The sequence below is a fragment of the Pinus tabuliformis genome, chromosome 5_2, assembly GCF_031772625.1.
Source record: "Pinus tabuliformis cultivar Carrire ecotype Pingquan chromosome 5_2, CPIR1, whole genome shotgun sequence".
Lineage (NCBI taxonomy): Eukaryota > Viridiplantae > Streptophyta > Pinopsida > Pinales > Pinaceae > Pinus > Pinus tabuliformis.
This window is the reverse complement of record NC_142306.1, coordinates 705,733,578-705,753,117: the sequence shown is the minus strand read 5'-3', so window position 1 is coordinate 705,753,117 and position 19,540 is coordinate 705,733,578. Positions and strand designations below refer to the sequence as shown.

The following is a 19,540-nucleotide window of genomic DNA, read 5'->3' as shown; positions in this document are numbered from 1 at the left end:
AACAATAATGATATTAATAATAATTATGATAATATTACAAGTATTGAAAATAGTTATGATAGCTTTATTGATAAGAAATATATTATTTTTACTAATAATAACAGGAATAAAATTATTAATAATAACCTTTATTATGGTAAGACCATGAATTATAATTGTGATAATAGTATTTTTAATCGCAATAAAAATAATAGTAATAATAATAATCTTCCTCCTTTCTCTCATTCTAAAAAAGTGGTCAATATCTCAAGTCTCTCCTTTCCCCCCTCTATCTTTAATCTTTTGGGTAAGGTTTTAAATTTTTCCCTAGCCCCTAAAAAGATCCCGATAGAAGACATTATATGCAACATAGAGTTTGGGATTAATGTCTTACTCGATAATATTAAGGACACTATAAGGAAAGATTGCGTTGTTGTCCTTAGGAAGGCTAAGCCCCCTAGAAGCAACATTATTAAGGATGAATTTGAGGCCCTCAAATCCTTGAAACACAATAAAGATATAATGGTTCTAAAAGCCGATAAAGTAGGGGTTACCATCATCCTTAACAAGGAGGATTATCGACATAAGATGTTGGATCATCTGTATAATAGTGGAAGCTACAAGAATCTCTCCAAGAATTCCCTGAAAAAGATATCAAGGGCAGTGGCTCTGGCCATCAAGTCTAGTAACTCTGTGGCTTCCATTAGCCATAAGCTAATTGAGAGTAGCCCCATTCCTCCAAGGATCTATGGGCTTCCAAAGATTCACAAAGAAAGGGCCCCCCTGAGGCCCATTGTCAATACCATTGGTGGTCCTACTTACCTTCTAGTAAAATTCCTTGCCTTAAAACTTAAACCCCTAGTTGACCTCATAGAGTCTTTTGTCAAAGACTCTTCATTTTCCGTCGAAGAGCTTAAGTGCATAAAGTTTGACCCTAGGGAAATTCTTGTTAGTTTTGATGTAGTGTCCCTTTACATGTGCATTCATATAAAAGAGGCCATCGATGTCATCAACTGCCTCATGGACCCCGACACGGCTCGTTTAGTGGAGATCTGTCTCACTTCAACTTTCTTCAGCTTTAAGGTTGAGTTCTTTGAGCAGACCTGTGGCGTTGCCATGGACTCCCCCTATCCCCAGTTGTTGCTAATCTTTTTATGGAAGATTTTGAATCCAAGGCTTTGGATTTTTCCTGACTCCTTCCCAAGCTTTGGAAGATATTTGTGGATGACATGAATGTCATCTGGCCCCATGACCAAGAAGAGTTGGATCTTTTCTTCAATCTTTTCAACAATCAGTACTCCTCCATAAAGTTCACTATGGAGCAGGAAGTTGATGGACAACTACCCTTCCTCGATGTTCTCATTTCAAGGAATGATTATGGTTCAGTCTCCCACCAAGTGTTTCGGAAAAATACTCATACTAAGTAGTATCTTCATGCTAGTTCTCATCATTTTCCCACCCAAAAGTTAGGTGTTATGAACACGCTAGCTACCTGGGCATGTAGGATCTCTGATGAAAAGAGCCTTGATAAAGAGAATGCTCATCTCATTAATGTTTTTGCCAATATTGGTTATAGTAGGCACCTTGGTGAGAAAGCTTTCCTCAAAGCCAACAAGAATTCATTAGTCAAGACAGACCCTAAAGACCAAGTCTTAGGGGTTCAACTCCCTTTCATCCAAGGGACGACTGATAAGGTTTCTATAATTCTCAGGAATCATAATGTTCCCTCTACCTTTAGACCCCTTAACACCATATGTAACTCCCCTCGATCGGTAAAAGACCTGATTGACCCCAAGGACATGAAAGTTGTCTATGTTATTCCTTTCTCTTGTGGGACCCCATATGTTGGTGAGACTGGTCACTCTATTAACCAAAGGATTAATGAACACTCAGCCGACATAAAACATAGGAGAACCCAGTCTTCCACCCTAGCTGAACATGCAGAGAAGACAAAGAACCATGTATGTATTGAGGAAGCCCATGTTATCACCAAGGTGGCACATTTCCATCACCAGAAATTTAGGGAAGCCATAGAAATCGAAAGAAGACCGAGAAACCTCAATAGGGATGATGGCTGGAAAATTAGTAGTTACTGGATCCCTGCCCTCTCCTCCTAGCTGCCTCCCCATTTTTTCCCTCCCTCTCCCCCGTCCCCAGCTCAGTTTCCTTGGTTTCCCCCCTCCTTTCCTTGTTTGATCATTGTCCTTTTTTCCCTTCTTGCCTCTCTATTCTCCTTCACTCCCTATATATATATATATATATATATATATATATATATATATAGATATATATCTAATTGGTTTTTGTTTTCTTTCTAGATAAGCGAATTAATAGGTTTAGGTCATGTGAGTTGATTCTTTCTAGAAACTAATTTGCATAATTACTAATTAACTTTTAATTCAGTAAATGGTTTAAGGTTTTGTTTTCATAATATACATTTATTTAGTTCTCCATATTAGTATATATATATATATATATATATATATATATTCATCCTTTTTAGATCATTCATTTGTGTTTTTTAATTAGGCTATTAATAGGTCAGGGTCTTGTGATTTAATTCTTACAATTTATGTATATGATATTAATATTAAATGAAACTATTTTTTATAATAACTTATTGACTATTTACTTATATATTTATATTAAATTAAGAAGGTATATTTTTACATATCTTTCCTTACTATATTATTGATGTATTGTTTTTGTTTTATAATTATTTCACAATATACAAAATCATTTAATTAGTATTCCTATTAGCAATTTTGAGTTAGCCAAAAAACTAACTTCCTTAATGATTTACTAACCATAAATATATTTTTATTATCATTGGACAACTAATTTATTAATTTTCAAAATAATTTGAATACGAACTTTACTTTTATTCAAATGCTCATAATATATATAACAATAATTTTGATAATAATCATAACTTTAATAACTTTTCCTCTCCCTTGGTCCAGTCAATTTGGCCAGTCAAATTTAACTATTTCTCAATCAAAATAGATGTTTCCTAGTCAAATATAGCCATTGGAAGATCTGCTCTCCCTATTTAACTTGTAACCATGATCTGGTTCTTCAACTTGTTGTGACAATGAACCACACTCGTTGTTTCAAAACGTGTCGACAAAAATACTATAATGTGGTTTCTGCCAAAAAATCTTCTCGTTAAACTTATGGATCACAGAAGCTTAAATTCAACAACTATATATATATGGTTTGATATTTTTTGATAATATATATATATATATATATATATATATATATATATATATATATATATATATATAGATATATATATATATAGATAGATATATATATATATGGTTTGATATTTTTTGACAAACATAACCCTAGTCAGTGACTAATCTGTTTATGGTGATGGAGTTTTAGGGAAATTTTTAAAGGAAAATGAAAATATATTATAGTGCGGGGGGGGGGGGTAATTTCCTCTCGTGAAACCCTAGATATCCTTTTTGTGAGAGGAGAAAATAAATATAGAAAACTCACCCTAGGATTTCTTCTATAGGTTTCAAGGAATATTAATTTTAACATGTAAAATTTTACCAAGATCTGTAATAAACAATATGCATTTAGTTATGGAACATTTAAAAATCCTAACATAAATTCATTCGCATGAAAAAAATAGAAAAATCAATAATAAAATTACAAATTCCACCAAGAAAAGCCTTCTTTCAATTCTTAAAAAATGACTACAATGCAAAAATAAATCTCCAATATAAAGATGCTCCACAAAAATTGCATTTTTCCAAGTAGCGATATAGATAAATGAAATTTCTAAGGAGGATACATTCACCATGTAATGATCAAAAGAAGTGGAGGGATACTCTATTATATGAGGTTCATCTCTTCACTTCTATAAAATTAAAATCCCACAAGTCCTAAAACAAGTTTGACTTTGAGTGTTTGACATGACAATAAGTTACAAGTGAACTTCATAGCTAAAAAAAATAATGCCATAAATGCCCACATGTGTGGGATGATATACTCCATAAGCATGGAATCATCTCCTTTTTTAGTGATAAATTCCACAACAAGGTGTATAATATTCTATGTAAATGATCCACCATCATAATCAACTACAAATCTTGAGGGAAAACCTCAAGAAGTGCCTCAAAGTGCCTCTATGTCAAAAAAAATGCTTTGGGTGCTCTACATAACACTCTCAAGGGCTATATGAGTGACATGGAATTATCTCCCTTTAGCATTGGCGCTCCAAGAATAAGTATAAGTCCTCCCTTGTCATCTTGTTGATGACTATGATCATCTGGACTCTTGAACAAGCAACGCCCATCCAAAAATGTTGAGGCCAACCTAGGGGTGCCCTAGGTCTGTGAGGTACAATATCAAGTAAGTGAAACACCAAGCAACAAGAGATCATCGTTTCAACATTTAGGGTACTCTAGGGTGTTAATCACCATATGGAATCATCAATGTTCTCAGCACTCTACTCTGGAAGGGAAAAGCTACATTTGCAAGGTCATCACTGCTCTATGGAAGGTGAAAAATGGCCTAGGCATGCTATGTAGTGGGGTGATGTAATGTGCCCTCAAAGACCTCTACTATTGTGTCAATAGCCATATTGAAAAACCATCTCAAGATTAAGTGAAAGCCACTAATAATTAGGGATGATGATCATAGATGCATCATAGTGGATCATACTGAATTGTTAAAGGCATAATAGTACTTCAAACTGAGATCACCTTCAAATATCTAACTAGACCAAGTATCGTAAAAAAAATTCCCTAGTTGTGTTAGGGATGGCTAGATGATCAACCATATTAGTTATTTCTATCCACTAAGGGGATGTGATGGATCCTAGCTCAACCTTTCAATCCATAGGTGCTTGTAATAATAGTGGCGATAAAGGGGAAGGGCTTTGAGCCAAAGTTCTATGGCTATGGTACCATCTAATTAGGATCTATCATTGTGAGTGTATATATGTAAGGAGGGAGAAATTATGGATGCGTGAGTTACCCCTTCGCCTGACTTGATTTTTCCATCGCTCTGGTGTGCCTTTTACTTTTTTTATATAATACTTTGATTGGGAGAATAACTTAGGAGCCCAAGCTTACTTTTAACTATTTAGCATTTATTTACCCCATAATTATGAGTTAGTTTCTCACTCACTAGTGTTGGGACATGCAAGAATTCCTTTATTATGTGATGAAGCATAAAGTGCTCAAGGAGCTAGGTAATGGATAACGAGGGGGGTGGACATCATGCTAGGATTTAATTAATGTCCCAACCATATTTTTCATTTTATAATTTATTTTTCTTTGATTGTGTCCATTTATGTTTTCATTTTTATTTTAACTACATCAAACTCTAGGGAAAAGTTCTCAATCCAGACTCAAGGATGAGCATAAGAAGGGTACTAATCCCAATGAACCATTAACTACAAGTTCAAAGAACAGAGTTGAAATCAAGAAAATGATGGAAAGTGGTAATTATGGAATATCATGGACACACTGGTTCAATTTAAGTATCCCAAATAGTGCACCTCTTATAACCCTAAGGCCTCATAGGAGGCCCAACTGGACTACAATAAAAAACTAACCTCTTATTGAAGTGAGAGAACAAGTTTAGAGTAAAAATCAGTCAATCATCAAGTATCACCCATTAATTCATGTTAGAATTCCCAAAACATTAATTAAAAGCACATGATTGTAAGATAGTTTAAGTACATGGTGAACGATGGCCCATGTTTTTTCGATAAGAATGCTAGATGGTGAGAGATGTTTGACCAATGAATATGGTGGAGGATCTTGGCATAATGCCATGTACTAAGCAATGTAGGGCTACTCGCTGGCTATCTATCCAAAGAAGGTGAAAAATATCCTCATATGGGGTTAGTCTCATTTTGGTGGGTAACAATCCATTTTCTCTTTGTTCATGCTTTTGTTGAGGAGTCAACCTTATCAATTTAGGACAAGGAGCATGATTTTCTCTATAGTTATTAACGAACAATTTTCTAGTGGCCATATTTTTACTTTCAATGTTCCTTACTTTACTAAAAACATGCTTTAGAGGCTTAGGTTCAATGAGACACACCACACATTTGATTCTTTCCTTTAAAGCTCCTATAAATAGGTCTAATAAATTATCCTTTGAAATACTCTTTACTCTGAGGCTCAACTTTTGGAATTATTAAATGCGCTATATAATTATACCTTTTTGTCAAAGATACACCAATTGTATGAAAAATGTGTCACTTAATATCCCTACAATGTGCCATCAATTCCTTTGTAAAAAAATATTAAGATAAAATAGAATCCTATTTCCTTTCATTAAGCCACTGATACCATACATGTTGGTCTTGTTCTAAAAACATGGATGAAATATTTACCTTTTGTAGGGATTCCACTTGGTATTGATCAAAGTATTTCTCCATCTAAAATATCCAAGTTACAAGATCAATACCATCAAACTTCCTCACATCGATTTTTAGGATGTAGTAGTTCCTCGCTGCTCACATGAAGTCATGATGATGTGGATGTTAAATTGAAACTAATATGGTTCTATGATTCAATATTTTTTCTCTATAATTCTGATAACACTCCCCATATGAAATTGATTCTCAACACCTTTCTTCCCCTTATGTTCATGATATCCTTGGATCTTTGCATCCCTTGTAGGGATATTTTTAGATAAGTTGTTTTGTAATTCTTTTATTTCTTCCTTGATGAAATTTTTTATTTCTTCCTTATTTTCACTCATCTTATTTTTCTAGTTCTCTTTTATTTTCACTCATATTATTTTATATTCCTTCATTATCTTCATTCATCTTCTTTTTCATTTCTCTTTTAAATTTTGTTAGAATAGGAAGTACATTGGGGGTGGGTGAATCAATGTAATGACCAATTTTCATCAATTTAAATAATTTAGTAATCAATAAAAACTACAAACATAATCATGCATCATTAAAGAACATCATTCCATTATCATAAGAGAATATTGGATGTACGTGGAAACCCTCGTAGGTAAAAAACCATAAATTCATTTTATCTTCTTCAGTTTTGATTACATAGATTTGCAGGAACCAACTCCCAAAATGTGCAACCATCTCACTCCTATTATTGCCAAGTATTCATTTGTATTATTAGTTACTACTTTGATGATATCATGGTAATGTTGTGACATTGGTAAAGGAAGTCATGATTCATTTTCTAATTGGTTCATGAAATATCGAGGAGGTGATGTTATACACATAGATCATTTAAGTGATCACCTTGATTAGTTCTCACAACAACTATGTGAAAACTTCATCGCATAGGTCAAGTTATCCTCCACTTGATGCTCTTCTAGACCTAAATAACTATAAGATATGTTATCTTCCATTTGATGCTCTTCTAGACCCAAATGATTATAAGATATGTTAGTAGTTAACGCTTAGATTGTAGAGCTTTCAAATGTGAATAAAAAACATAAGTGCATAGAAAAAACTTATTTATTTAACAAACACTAATGAATCTAAAAATTGATATAATCCAATTTAGTGTAATTTATGCCCATGGAAAAAAGAAAAAATTAAGCTTTAAAATTTAAATTTAAAATCAAATTAAACAGATTTTAGATTAAAATTTTGGTGAAAAAAAAGTTATACCTATCAATATCAAATTCAAAAAAATAATATTAAGAGTTAAAATATAAAACCATTATACTAGATCATAAATATATTATGGAAATTTTTACTTAAAAAAAAAATACTTACAAAAAGCACTCATAAAAACTTTAAACAAAATTAGACCAACCTAAAAATTATAAAAAAAACACAATGAAAACCATGATTAATTTTTTTTATATATTATTTTAAAAACATAAACGAAATAATAATAATGAAAGTAAATATTAAAGTAAAATCCAACATGACATTTACAATTCAAGTAGAAATTTGATTGATATACGAGAATTTGTTGTTGCTGGAGCAATACCATGTCACCGAGATATTTATTGAGGAAAAAATGACATAATATATTTGGGGATATATAGGGTAGAAGGTTTTGATATTGTCAGGTATAAAAAATGGATCCCCAAATTTAATGAAAAATTAAAAAAAAAATATAAAAAATGTTAATGAAAAAATGCATACCTATGATATTTAGTGAAAATAAGAGTTTTTAAATTAGAAAGGTGTATCGCATTTGTATTGGTAGGGGGTCAAATAATGTGATTTTTAAAGGTATTTTCCAATATGTAGTCAAATTAAGGGTATTGTTTAATGTGCCATGAACACACATGACATGTCATAAGTTCATTGAATGAATCCCCCATAAATTGATAACACCTACCAATTTAGAAAAAAACTCAAAAAAAAATGAAAATAATAAAATTACTATTAATATAAGTGTTTAATTTACAAGAAAAATCGTTTTTAATTAAAAAAATAAAAATTAAGTTCAAACAAAATATATAATTAAATATTATTTTAAAATAAAAGTTTTACTTATTATGTCAAAATATATTTTTTTAATATTATTAAAAATTACCAATATTTTTTTAATTAATAAATTGACTTTTGTTAACTTGCTTATCCAAACCTAGGGACTAAAATATAATGACGTGAAAAAAAGCTGTAAATATTAAAGGAAAATAGAATGATAAGAACCATGATTCAAGGGCAAATGTATTCATAGAAAAAGTGTTGGCAATGGGATTAAAACATTCATATATTGAAATACGTAATTTCTATTTCTTATGTGTTGTATTTAGTTTGATAGAAATAGATTGGTTTTATGGAAAAGAGCTTATTCGGAGATTGTAATCCGATGAAAAAAGAAACCAATTATGTGTAATTTTTTTATTTATTATAAAATAATAATATTATTTTAATTAATAAAATATAATTATATATTTTAATTTAATATTTGAGTATGTTTAATGGTTAAGAGCATGTGTTTTCTTTTAAGAGGTTATAAGTTCAATATCAAGAGAGTAGAATTATATGCCTTGGTAGACTTAGCATTGAAATGGGGGAGGTGAGTCCCTTGTTCTACAAACAAGGGAGGTGACATACACCAATTTGATAATAATAATAATAATTAAAAAACATATACACTAATTTGGTGTCTTAATTGGAAATAACCTTAAAATTAAATAATAATAATAATAATTATAAAGCATATAAAAAAAAAATATTAAAAAAACCCTTGTTAATTTTTTAAGTTAGACCCAACAAAATTTCTAAATTCCTTCTTAAGTTAGGCTGAACAAAATTTCCAAACTTATTTGTAAGTGTAATATTGCTAAATTTGAATTAATAATTACCACATATTCTATTTATTGACCTTAGAAACAACTCTACCCAATTCTAAATTTTATACTATATTAAATATTATGATATGAACCTATATGAAATCTACTTAAAATTAAGTTATTTAAAACAGCTTACAATAAACTAACTAAGAAATATATGAAAACAGCTTAGAATAAACTAAGGCAATCTGATTGCTCAAGATATACTACAGAATATGTGTATCATGGCATTTAACTCTGCGCAAAATGAATACATAGCGTTTTTTGTGATAGAATTTTGCCAGCCATTTTCTGTCACGATAGTATAATAAAGATATTTAACAATTACAACAATGCTCTCCATAGCTCAACAAGCCAGAACCTCTTTTAGGTGGGCCTAGGATTTCAACCATTGTGTCCCATTGATGTCGCACTTCCCCTTGCAACTACTTGGGAATAATGTGCAAAAGTTCAATCTGAATCTGACAAAGCTACTCTGATTATTTAAAAAATTCAACACATACACTAGTATTTCCATGATATCTTACAAAAATCCAACACTAAGTATAAACAATGTCATGATCAGCACCAGGTGGCACAAAAGTTTCAAGTGGGAGACAAGGGTTGGTTGCATCTATAGAAGGAATTCCTTATAGGGGCCCATCGAAAGCTTTTAACCACTCCACTGTGGACCTTGCACTATCACCAAGTATTTGGGTGAAAACGCTTTTAATCTATGTATCCTCCCATTCCTTTGCCTGCACCTAATGTTCAATGTAGAATGCCTTTGGTCATACATTCCACCAATGTTGGACACAAACAAGATTTTAGAGTAGATAACACCAACATAGATCAACCTAGATTTAATTGAGTAGTCCACAACTAATTAGATTGTGTACATAAAGATTAAGAACACTCACCAATAGAGGATTCATTTGTATTGGGTTGTCAAGGCAGACTAGCTCCTACACCAAGGAAAGTGGCTCACTATGGACCAAGTTCAACAGAAGTTTCCCCATCTCATGGAGGAACTCAACGTAATGGATGGCCATTGATTTCTAAGCAGGGAAGAATGATCCAGGTGGATATTGGTGGCCACCCACCTCTTCCATTGGCTCACGACACAATTTTCCTATTTTGGAAATTTTCACTTTTTTTAGGCCATAAAAAACATTATTTGGGACTTGTTGGAAGTTACAAGTTTGCCTCCTTAGATATACCTTTCTAATGGGCTATCGTGTGTGTCAAACGAAGATCATAGGCTAAATTTACGACCCCAAGAACATAGAATACATAAACATCACAATCAATTATATCATAATCTGCAAATGTTGGATTGAAGCCATAAGGCTGGGAGGTGGGAAAATGAATGAACCATAGATTGACCATGCCACCGTAAGAAGGGACAAAGGATGAACAGAGGAAGGAATTTTTTTCCTACATTGGTGACTCCTTTCTTTTAGCCTGAATATGGTGTAATCAATGATCAATTTTTGGAATTCTTGGTCATTATCGATCTTAGGCATACAAATCTCATTGATGTCACTAGGGAAAAGTTGTGAGTGGCATGAGTAGAGAAATGATTTGAAGAAAAGGTCTCGACAAACTGAATTCTTATCACAATATTTAAATTCAAAAAGTAAATCAAAGTTAGCTCATCACATTAAAAATCTATGGGATCCAACTATAGGTTTTAACCCCGTATAGACATTACCTGCATACAAATTCTAAAAAACACAAAAAATAAACAATGCGAGAGCATAACACATAAAACACATATACACAGAGATTTCCCCTGGATCCCAAAACCAGGACTACTAGCTTGATTTTTCATTATATTCCTTCCAATGTTACAATACATATTTATACATGCCAAAGCATCCAATACCATGGACGGAAAACCATCGCGTCCAATACCATGGGCCGAAAACCATCGCGTCCAAAAACATGTGTGAAAATCATGCACAAAACCATAGGTTGGTCCACCCAACCTAACATAGGGTCCAAAACCAAAATTTTCCTGGCGTTGCCCCGGACCCCCTGTGACCCCCCCACGCTACAAAATCAACGCAACGAAGGGGGGCGCTCCACTCCCCTCTAACCCCACAGTTAACTACGTGGGCTAGTTGTGGAAAGAATATAACACAACCCAACATTCTCCCACTTGTTGTTTTCTTTCCATGGGGGTCCACAAGAGAGCTTGGTCATTTTTCTACCCTTGAAACGCCCATTGTCTCTCTACGCCAAGAGAACTTCTCAGAGCTCACAGATTTTTTCAATGCATCTGTAGTATTCTTCAAAGTGTCCACCTTTACCAGCAACTCCTTTTTGTCTTCTATCATATCCCTCACAAAGTGATACTAAACATCAATGTGCTTTGTCTTTGAATGATAAGCAGGGTTCTTTGCCAAGAAAATTTCACTTTGGCTATCACAGTCTATCCTTATAGCTCCCTGTACTAACCCCATACTTGAACACAATCTCTGCAACCAAACTGCTTCCTTGCTTACATGAGTGGCTGTCATGTATTTTGCCTCTGTAGTTGATAGCACCACTTCAGATTGTTTCTTACTCATCCAACTGACTGCACCTCCAAATAACTTAAACACATACCTACTTGTAGATCTTCTCTGATCTAGATCTCTAGCCCAGTCTACATCAAAAAAGCCACGAATATTCAACACTCTGTCCAATCCTAGTCTTCCTTGGTAACACAAACCATAATCACTAGTGCCACGCAAATACCTGAAAACCTGCTTCACTGCTATCCAGTGCTCCTTCCTTGGTTTTGACATAAACCTGCTCAATACTCCCACTGCATGTGCAATGTCTAGTCTAGTACAGACCATTGCATACATCAAGCTACCGACTACACTTGTATATGGAACATGGGACATATCCTCTTCCTCTTCTTGCCTCTTGGGACATTGTTTAGCAGATAACTTTACACCTACAAGAATAGGAACCTTCATTGATTTACTATCCTTCATATTAAACCTCTGCAGTATTCTCTCGGCATACTTCCTCTAGTTCAACTAGAGCTTTCTCTTTGCCCGATCTCTTTTATTTTCCATGCCCAAAATATAGTTTGCAGCACCAAGATCTTTCATGTCGAATTTGGAGGACAATTGGGTCTTCAAATCCTAGATAATTTCTTTGTCATTTCCATGATCTGGATTTAAACAGGAATGCAACAAATTACAGAGATAACCATAAACACAGATATGCAGTGGAAATAATACTTCATTTCATTAATGTAAAATACTGAAATATGCTTACAAACAGTAATGGAAATAAACCTGCTAGGGCAATGGTAGCTTATCTCTGAGAAGAGATGTGGCAGCTACATGCCTCTGAACTGTCTTACAATGAGGCTTGAAGGCCTATTTATTATTGAGAAACAATGGAAAACCCTAAACATCCAAAAAAGAACCTAACCCTAGAAGATGAAACGCCAAACAGTGGGCCTTGTTTGCATAAATTAGTACATCAACTTCCCAGGGTCATAAATTTGGCATATGATCTCAGTTTGATGTGCACAATATCTCGTTAGCAATGTCAGGCCAGGAGTAACTCCAGTTTGGCATAAAACTGATTCGATTTATTTCATTAGGTAGCTATTGTTATATACAAAAGATGTGACTGCTCAGTTCATCTCCTGATGACGTTCACATTCCTAATTTAACTATTTACACAAATTCACCCAATCGCAGAGGATTAGGTGTCAACACTCCCCCCCTAATCTGAAGGGATGTTGGTGAGTCCAAGCATCGTTCTGAATCTTTCAAGCTTTTCTCTTCCAAGCGCTTTGGTGAAGATGTCTGCAATTTGCTCATTTGTGGAACAATGACAGAGATGGATTGTTTTGGCCTCAACATGATGTCGGATTAGATGATATTTAGTATTGATGTGCTTTGTACGATCATGGAACTTTGGGTTCTTGGCCAACTTTATTGCAGAGGTGTTGTCAATCATGAGTGGAGTTTATTGTACTTGTTTTACCTGCAAATCTTTAAGAATTTTCCTGAGCCACACAATTTCTTTCATTGCTTCAGCTGCTGCCACGTATTCTGCTTCTGTTGTGGAATCTGCTGGAACCGATTGTTTGCGTGATCTCCAGGAGACAGCTCCTGATCCAAGACTCATAGCATATCCTGAAGTAGATACCCCAGTTTCTTTGTCTCCATCGAAGTCTAAATCAGAGTGTCCAATCAAGCTGAAGTCGTCCACCTGTGTATACTTGATTCCAAGGTCTTGAGTTCCCTTCAAGTACCTTAGAACTCTTTTTGTAGTAGACCAATGTCCCTCACAAGGCTTTTGCATAAACCTGGAGAGGATTCCAACAGTAAATGAAATGTCTGGTCTGGTAATAGTGAGGTAGATGAGACTTCCTACAAGCTGTCTATACTTTGTTGCATCCTCAAATTCATTTCCTTCAATAGATGTGAGATTTAAGTTTTGTTCCATTGGAGTAGAAAGAGGATTGCACTCTATCATGCCAAATCTATTTAACAAATCTCCAATGTATTTGTTTTGAGAAAGAAATATGGATTTTGGATGTTGGGTTACTTCAATGCCAAGATAGTAATGAACATAGCCCAAATCAGTCATTTCAAAACTTTTCCCCAATTCCTTATTTATGGATGCAATGTAGCTTTCATTGTTCCTTGTCATTAAAAGATCATCTACATATACCACAAGATATACAACTGTTTTGCCAACTTTCTTGACAAATAAAGTTGCATCATCAAGATCAAAATGATTGAAGTTGAGTTTCAGAAGATGCTCAGTTAGTTTTTCATACCAGGCTCGCGGTGCTTGTTTGAGGCCATACAAGAACTTCACAAGTTTGCATACTTTATGTTCATGTCCTTTCACAGAAAATCCTTTAGGTTGGGACATAAAAACATTCTCTTTTAGATCTCCATTCAAGAAGGCAGTTTTTACATCCATTTGGTGGACTTTCCAACCGTTCTGAGCTGCTAGTGCAAAGAGTGTCCGGATGGTGGCCCATTTTGCTGTGGGGGCAAAAGTTTCCTCATAATTGACCCCTTCCTTCTGTGCAAAACCTTTTGCCATAAGCCTAGCTTTGTGCTTGTCAAGTGAGCCATCAGCTTTGTACTTGTTCTTGTAGACCCACTTGCAGCCAATTGGTTTGGTTCCAAATGGAGGATCAACCAGCTTCCAAGTGCCGTTCTTTATGAGGGCATCATACTCCTTTTGCATCGCTTCTTTCCATTCATTATGAGAAGCAGCTTCTTTGAATGAAGTTGGTTCAAAATCTGTAGACAAGTTCAATTCACAATCATAAGAAACATCCATATCAACAGGTGAATGAGTCATCTACATCACCTCCATTTTGTCGGTTTGAATTTCTGGTTCCTGTTTTTCCAATTTCATCAGGATGAACACTTTCAAGTTTCTTTGTTAGCCACTTTGGGGGACCTTTCTGAGATGGTCCAAGTTGTACTGTTGATTGAGTTAGGACTGAATCAAGATTGAGTCTCCCAATTCTATCAATTACATCACTTAAAGCATCATCTGTTGTTGGAGTTTCATTTGGGGGAGACTGTTCTTCAGAAGAAGATTCCACATGTTGATCTAGAATAGGAATCCCCCCTTCAAGATGTGGAATCTGATTATCAAATTCTTGAAATGATTTTGTTTTTGCGAATCTATCCAAGCGATCAAGTTGCCGCTCAACAACATTGTCAGATTTGGATGATTCAAGAAAAATTACATCTCTCGACACAACAAACTTTTTATTTACTTCATCATCGAGGCGGTATGCTTTGGAGGTGTTTGAATACCCTAGGAAGATACACTTACGACTTCTAGCACCAAGTTTGTTTCTATGTACCTTTGGTATCAAAGCATAACAGGTGGAACCAAAGACCCTGAGATGTTTTACCGAAGGAACATGTCCATACCACAATTCATAAGGAGTCTTGTTTCTTATAACATTAGATGGACATCTATTCTTTATATATGCAACACATAGAACAACATCAGCCCAAAACATTATCTTTACATTTTTGAAGAAAAGCATGGATCGTACCATATTCAAGATTGTTCTATTCATTCTTTCAGCTACACCATTCTGTTGGGGATTATAAGGCAAAGTTGTTTGATGTTTGATCCCATGTTGGCGAAGATAGTTTTCAAATTCATTTGATGTATATTCTTTTCCATTATCAGTGCAAATAGACCCAATATGAGATTGTGCATCATTTTCAATCCATTTATGGAAATTATTGAATGTTTGAAAGGCATCCGATTTATTCTTCAATAAATAAACCCAACACATTCTGGTGTAATCATCAATAAATGTCATGATATATTTATTTCCATTTGCAGAAGGAATAGGCATTGGACCACATAAATCTGAATGAATGAGTTCAAGCTTCCTATGTGCTCTTGAATGTGAATCATGAAAAGACTGTTTGCTATGCTTTCCTAGAATGCAAGCATCACATTGCTTATGTTTCCTAGGAATTGTAGGCAAACCAGCAACACCATTTTTCTTCAATAAGCGGAGACTGTCATAGTTTAAATGTCCAAATCTAGCATGCCATAATAAACTTGATGGAAGTATACCTTCTTCATGATGAGAAATATATGAGAAATGTTGTGCATGAGCAGAGGTTCCTTGCAGTTTGAGAAGCCTTTCTTCTTCTATTCCCCTCATGACAAGTGAATGGTCAGATGCTTTTCTTACCTCAAGCTTGCCATCAAACATATGAATGGAGTGACCTTGCTGGCGGATGTGGACCAAGGACAACAAGTTTCTTTTGAGCTGTGGGAGATATAGAACATGATTCAGAAGAAAGTCTGGAAGACTAGGTGGTTTAAGACTGATTGTGACAAGCCCTGATGGCTTGATTTTTGACTGATCTGCAAAGTATACTGCTCCATCAACATTGTCAGTGAAATCTTCAAAAAAATATTTTCTATGAGTCACGTGACAGGTTTCTCCTGAATCAAGCAACCAATCATTTTTTGAAGAAGCAAGTGAAGCATTAAACAAATCTTCATTTACTCCAATGTTACATTGTGCCTCAATATAGTGAGCGGATTCAGGTGCTTTACCTTTGTCTGTATCATCAGTTTTACCTTTCTGTTGGTTTCTTTTCTGCTCAATTTTTTCCCATGGTAGCTTGCATGTAGAAGCATCATGTGATCCATTTCTTTTGCAGCGAATGCAGTGTAAGTCTGCCTTTTCTCCTTGAGAATGTCTGCCCCCCTGCCTCTGAAATATCTTCCTCTTCCTCTTCGTCCACCTCTTCCTCTTGTAGAATCTTGAGCAGGTTGCTTTTCTTTATGAGCAAGGCACATAGTCTCTTCAGAAGATTCAGGGGCTGTCTTCTTTCCAAAGGCTTTCTCTCTTTCAGCAAACTTTTTCACAAGAGAGTCAAAGGTTATATCTTTATGATTTCCATTTGCTTGTAAAGACTCAAGATAATTGGAGCAGGTAGGATAGAGTGCCTTAAGAAAAGCAATAAGAGGGATATCTAGCTCAACCTTAGTGGATTTGATATCATGCATTATAGACTTTACTTCAGATGCAAGATCAAGACGATCATTATTTTTTAGTTCAAGAGTGAAGAGTTTAATCATGAGCTGAACAAATTCTAGTGCAGAATGTGAGTCATAGAGTTCTTTCAGCTTTTGTAAAGCTTCAAAGGCAGTTGAATATGATGAAATATGGCGACTCACCTCTTCATTTACAGATGCTGCGATTAATGCATAGGATTTGTTGTTCTTTTTTTCCCAAATGATGAGCTCTTTGTCTGAGGTAGGCTGTACTGGGTCATTGTCTCCTTCTCCGACACACACTCCTTTCCACAACTCATTGAAGATGAGGGTGTGTTTTATCATCCGGGACCATTCAGGATAGTTCTCCTTGCGAGTGAGAACTATTCCTACCATAGAGATGATTGAATGCATTCTGTAAAAAAAAAACTTCTGCTGATAGAAAAATACTTCTGCCAATGTAAAAAATTTCTGTAGGAAATGATTTTGGTTGTTTAATACAGTCAAAAATCAATCATTCACCGCGAGCTCTACAAAGTTGGAGCAGCAATGACATCACAATTTCAAAGCTCACTGAAAAGACTAAAAAAATCACCATAAATTCCTTTGATTCTCAAGACCTTGAAGCCACGACTGTTTCTCTTACCACGAGCCATCTCAAATTTCCAAAATAGATATTATTGAATGCATTTTAAAATTGTCTTCTACTGGAAAAATGTGCTGAATGTTTAATATGTTGGATTATACCGCAACAATAACATTAATAATCTGCAGCATTAACATTCAATGGATAATACCCAATGTAATAAAATTAGAAGCAGAGGTGTATTATTAAAAAATGGAAAGCGACGGTGTGCAAAGGTGTGCATACACCGCAGCATGGAGTGCATCATGGAGTGGTAAGTAAAACATGTGACAGCGTAAATACAAGAATATGTGACAGCGTAAAATACTACAACGTAAATAATATGTGAAAGGATTTCGGTGGTAGCGTAAATACCACAACGTAAATACAATCACACAACCTCTTTCCTTGTTCCGCGTGGAGGCACCAGCAAATAACGTCTCCTTCGCACATGAACTCACAACATTACTCGCATACAATTAACACAACGTGGGGACTACATCACACGACTTCACCGGATTTTCATACATGGTCATACCATTTACCCACACATATAATTCTGCCCAATTTAACATAGAGATAACTCTAGGTTCAATGCAAATGTATGCAGAGGTCTCAACAAACTATTACGCACCATTCAACAAGAAGGAATGCCTAGTGCTAAAATAAACTCCAAGGGATTTGAATTGATAGAATATGGTAGAGAACAGAGAGACAATCACACAACCTCGTTCCTCACCTCGCAGCTTACATGAATGAATGAATGTAAAGTCTCCTTCAGACTCAGGTTCTCAACAGTGCACTTCAACAGCACACTCAGGCGCGCATTAGCGAGACAGAGATTAGGAAAATCGTTCCATCGATTTCTGAGGGAAGCTTCTTTCTGCCTCCAACGCCTACTAACAAATTCTCCAAGGCCTCTGGCAACTTCCAGATGGTAGTACGAGATGTTGGGATATTTCAGAAGGTGAGCATCACAGTATGGCAGTATGGTAGTAGGTGAATAAAAAAGTCAGTACCACAGTATGGCAGCGCTATTCACAAAAAATTTGCTTCTGTCTAGACAAAATGGACAGATGTGTTATGAGGCAGTGTTGAAAATGAATATGGCAGAGGGAGGTTATTTTAGGACAGAGGTAGAGTAGCGGTGGAAGGTAATTCAGGACTGTATCATGTCAGTACAGGACAGAGGAGTTACAGGAGCATAATAGCTAAAACAAGGAGCTGGCTCTGATACCATGTCAGGCCAGGAGTAACTCCAGTTTGGTAGAAAATTGATTCGATTTATTTCATTAGGTAGCTATTGTTATATACATAGGATGTGACTGCTCAGTTCATCTCCTGATGACTGTTCACATTCCTAATTTAACTATTTACACAAATTCACCGAATCGCAAAGGATTAGGTGTCAACAAGCAAGATCTATCCAAGAACTACAACTTTGGGAAGAGCAACATTCGTCCATGGACCCATGTTGCTCCCAATTTTCCCAAAAAACGTCGTTTAGGGCTTCAAAATGGCTCCGGAAGTTCAGGACACGAAAAACTGCTAAAAATAGTAAGTTGTGGTACAATTAAGGAAATTGAAAATGCTGAGAGAAACAATGGTGGGGGTCCAAGTGGACTTGGTAGGTGCCCACCAATGTCCACCTAGATCATTCCTCCCCCCTTAGGAAGCAATGGTCCCCATTGCGTTGAGCTCCTCAATGAGATGAGGAAACTTCTACTGAACTTGGTCCCTCGTGAGCCACTTGCCCTGGTGAAGGAGTTGGCCTACTTTGATAACTCGCTATAGTTGGATATTCTGTTGGCGAGTGTTCTTGATCTATGTGTCCTTGATCTGATCAATTGTAGCTTGTTCCATGCAATCTGGATTTAATTCTGGGGGTGTGAGCTATTCTGCAATGTCAGATGTGTCTAGTAATGGTGGAAAGTATGGTGGAAGGCGGTCCACATTGAACACTGGGTGCAGGCCAAGGAATGGGGGAATGCTGAGCTCAAATGCATTGTCTCCCATAGCCTCAGTAATGGTGTAAGGACCATATTGGAGTGGTCTTAGTTTCTGATAGGCTCCAGTAAGGCATTCCTTTTGCAAATGCAACCATACTTTGTCGCCCACCTGAAACTTGTGTGGCACTCGATATTGATC

General features: G+C 35.4%; 1 protein-coding gene across 1 annotated transcript; it reads left to right on the top strand.

Annotated features, from left to right (window-relative positions):
• The first annotated feature begins 501 nt into the window (after window positions 1-501).
• LOC149161108 (uncharacterized) lies at window positions 502-1,212 on the top strand. The gene has a single exon (XM_089434774.1). The coding sequence runs from the start codon at window positions 502-504 to the stop codon at window positions 1,210-1,212; it is 711 nt and encodes a 236-aa protein (XP_089290900.1).
• The last annotated feature ends 18,328 nt before the right edge of the window (window positions 1,213-19,540 follow it).

What these genes read in the sequence shown, in the direction of transcription:
- LOC149161108 (XM_089434774.1), top strand. Translation starts at nt 502, where the DNA reads ATGGTTCTAAAAGCCGATAAAGTAGGGGTTACCATCATCCTTAACAAG.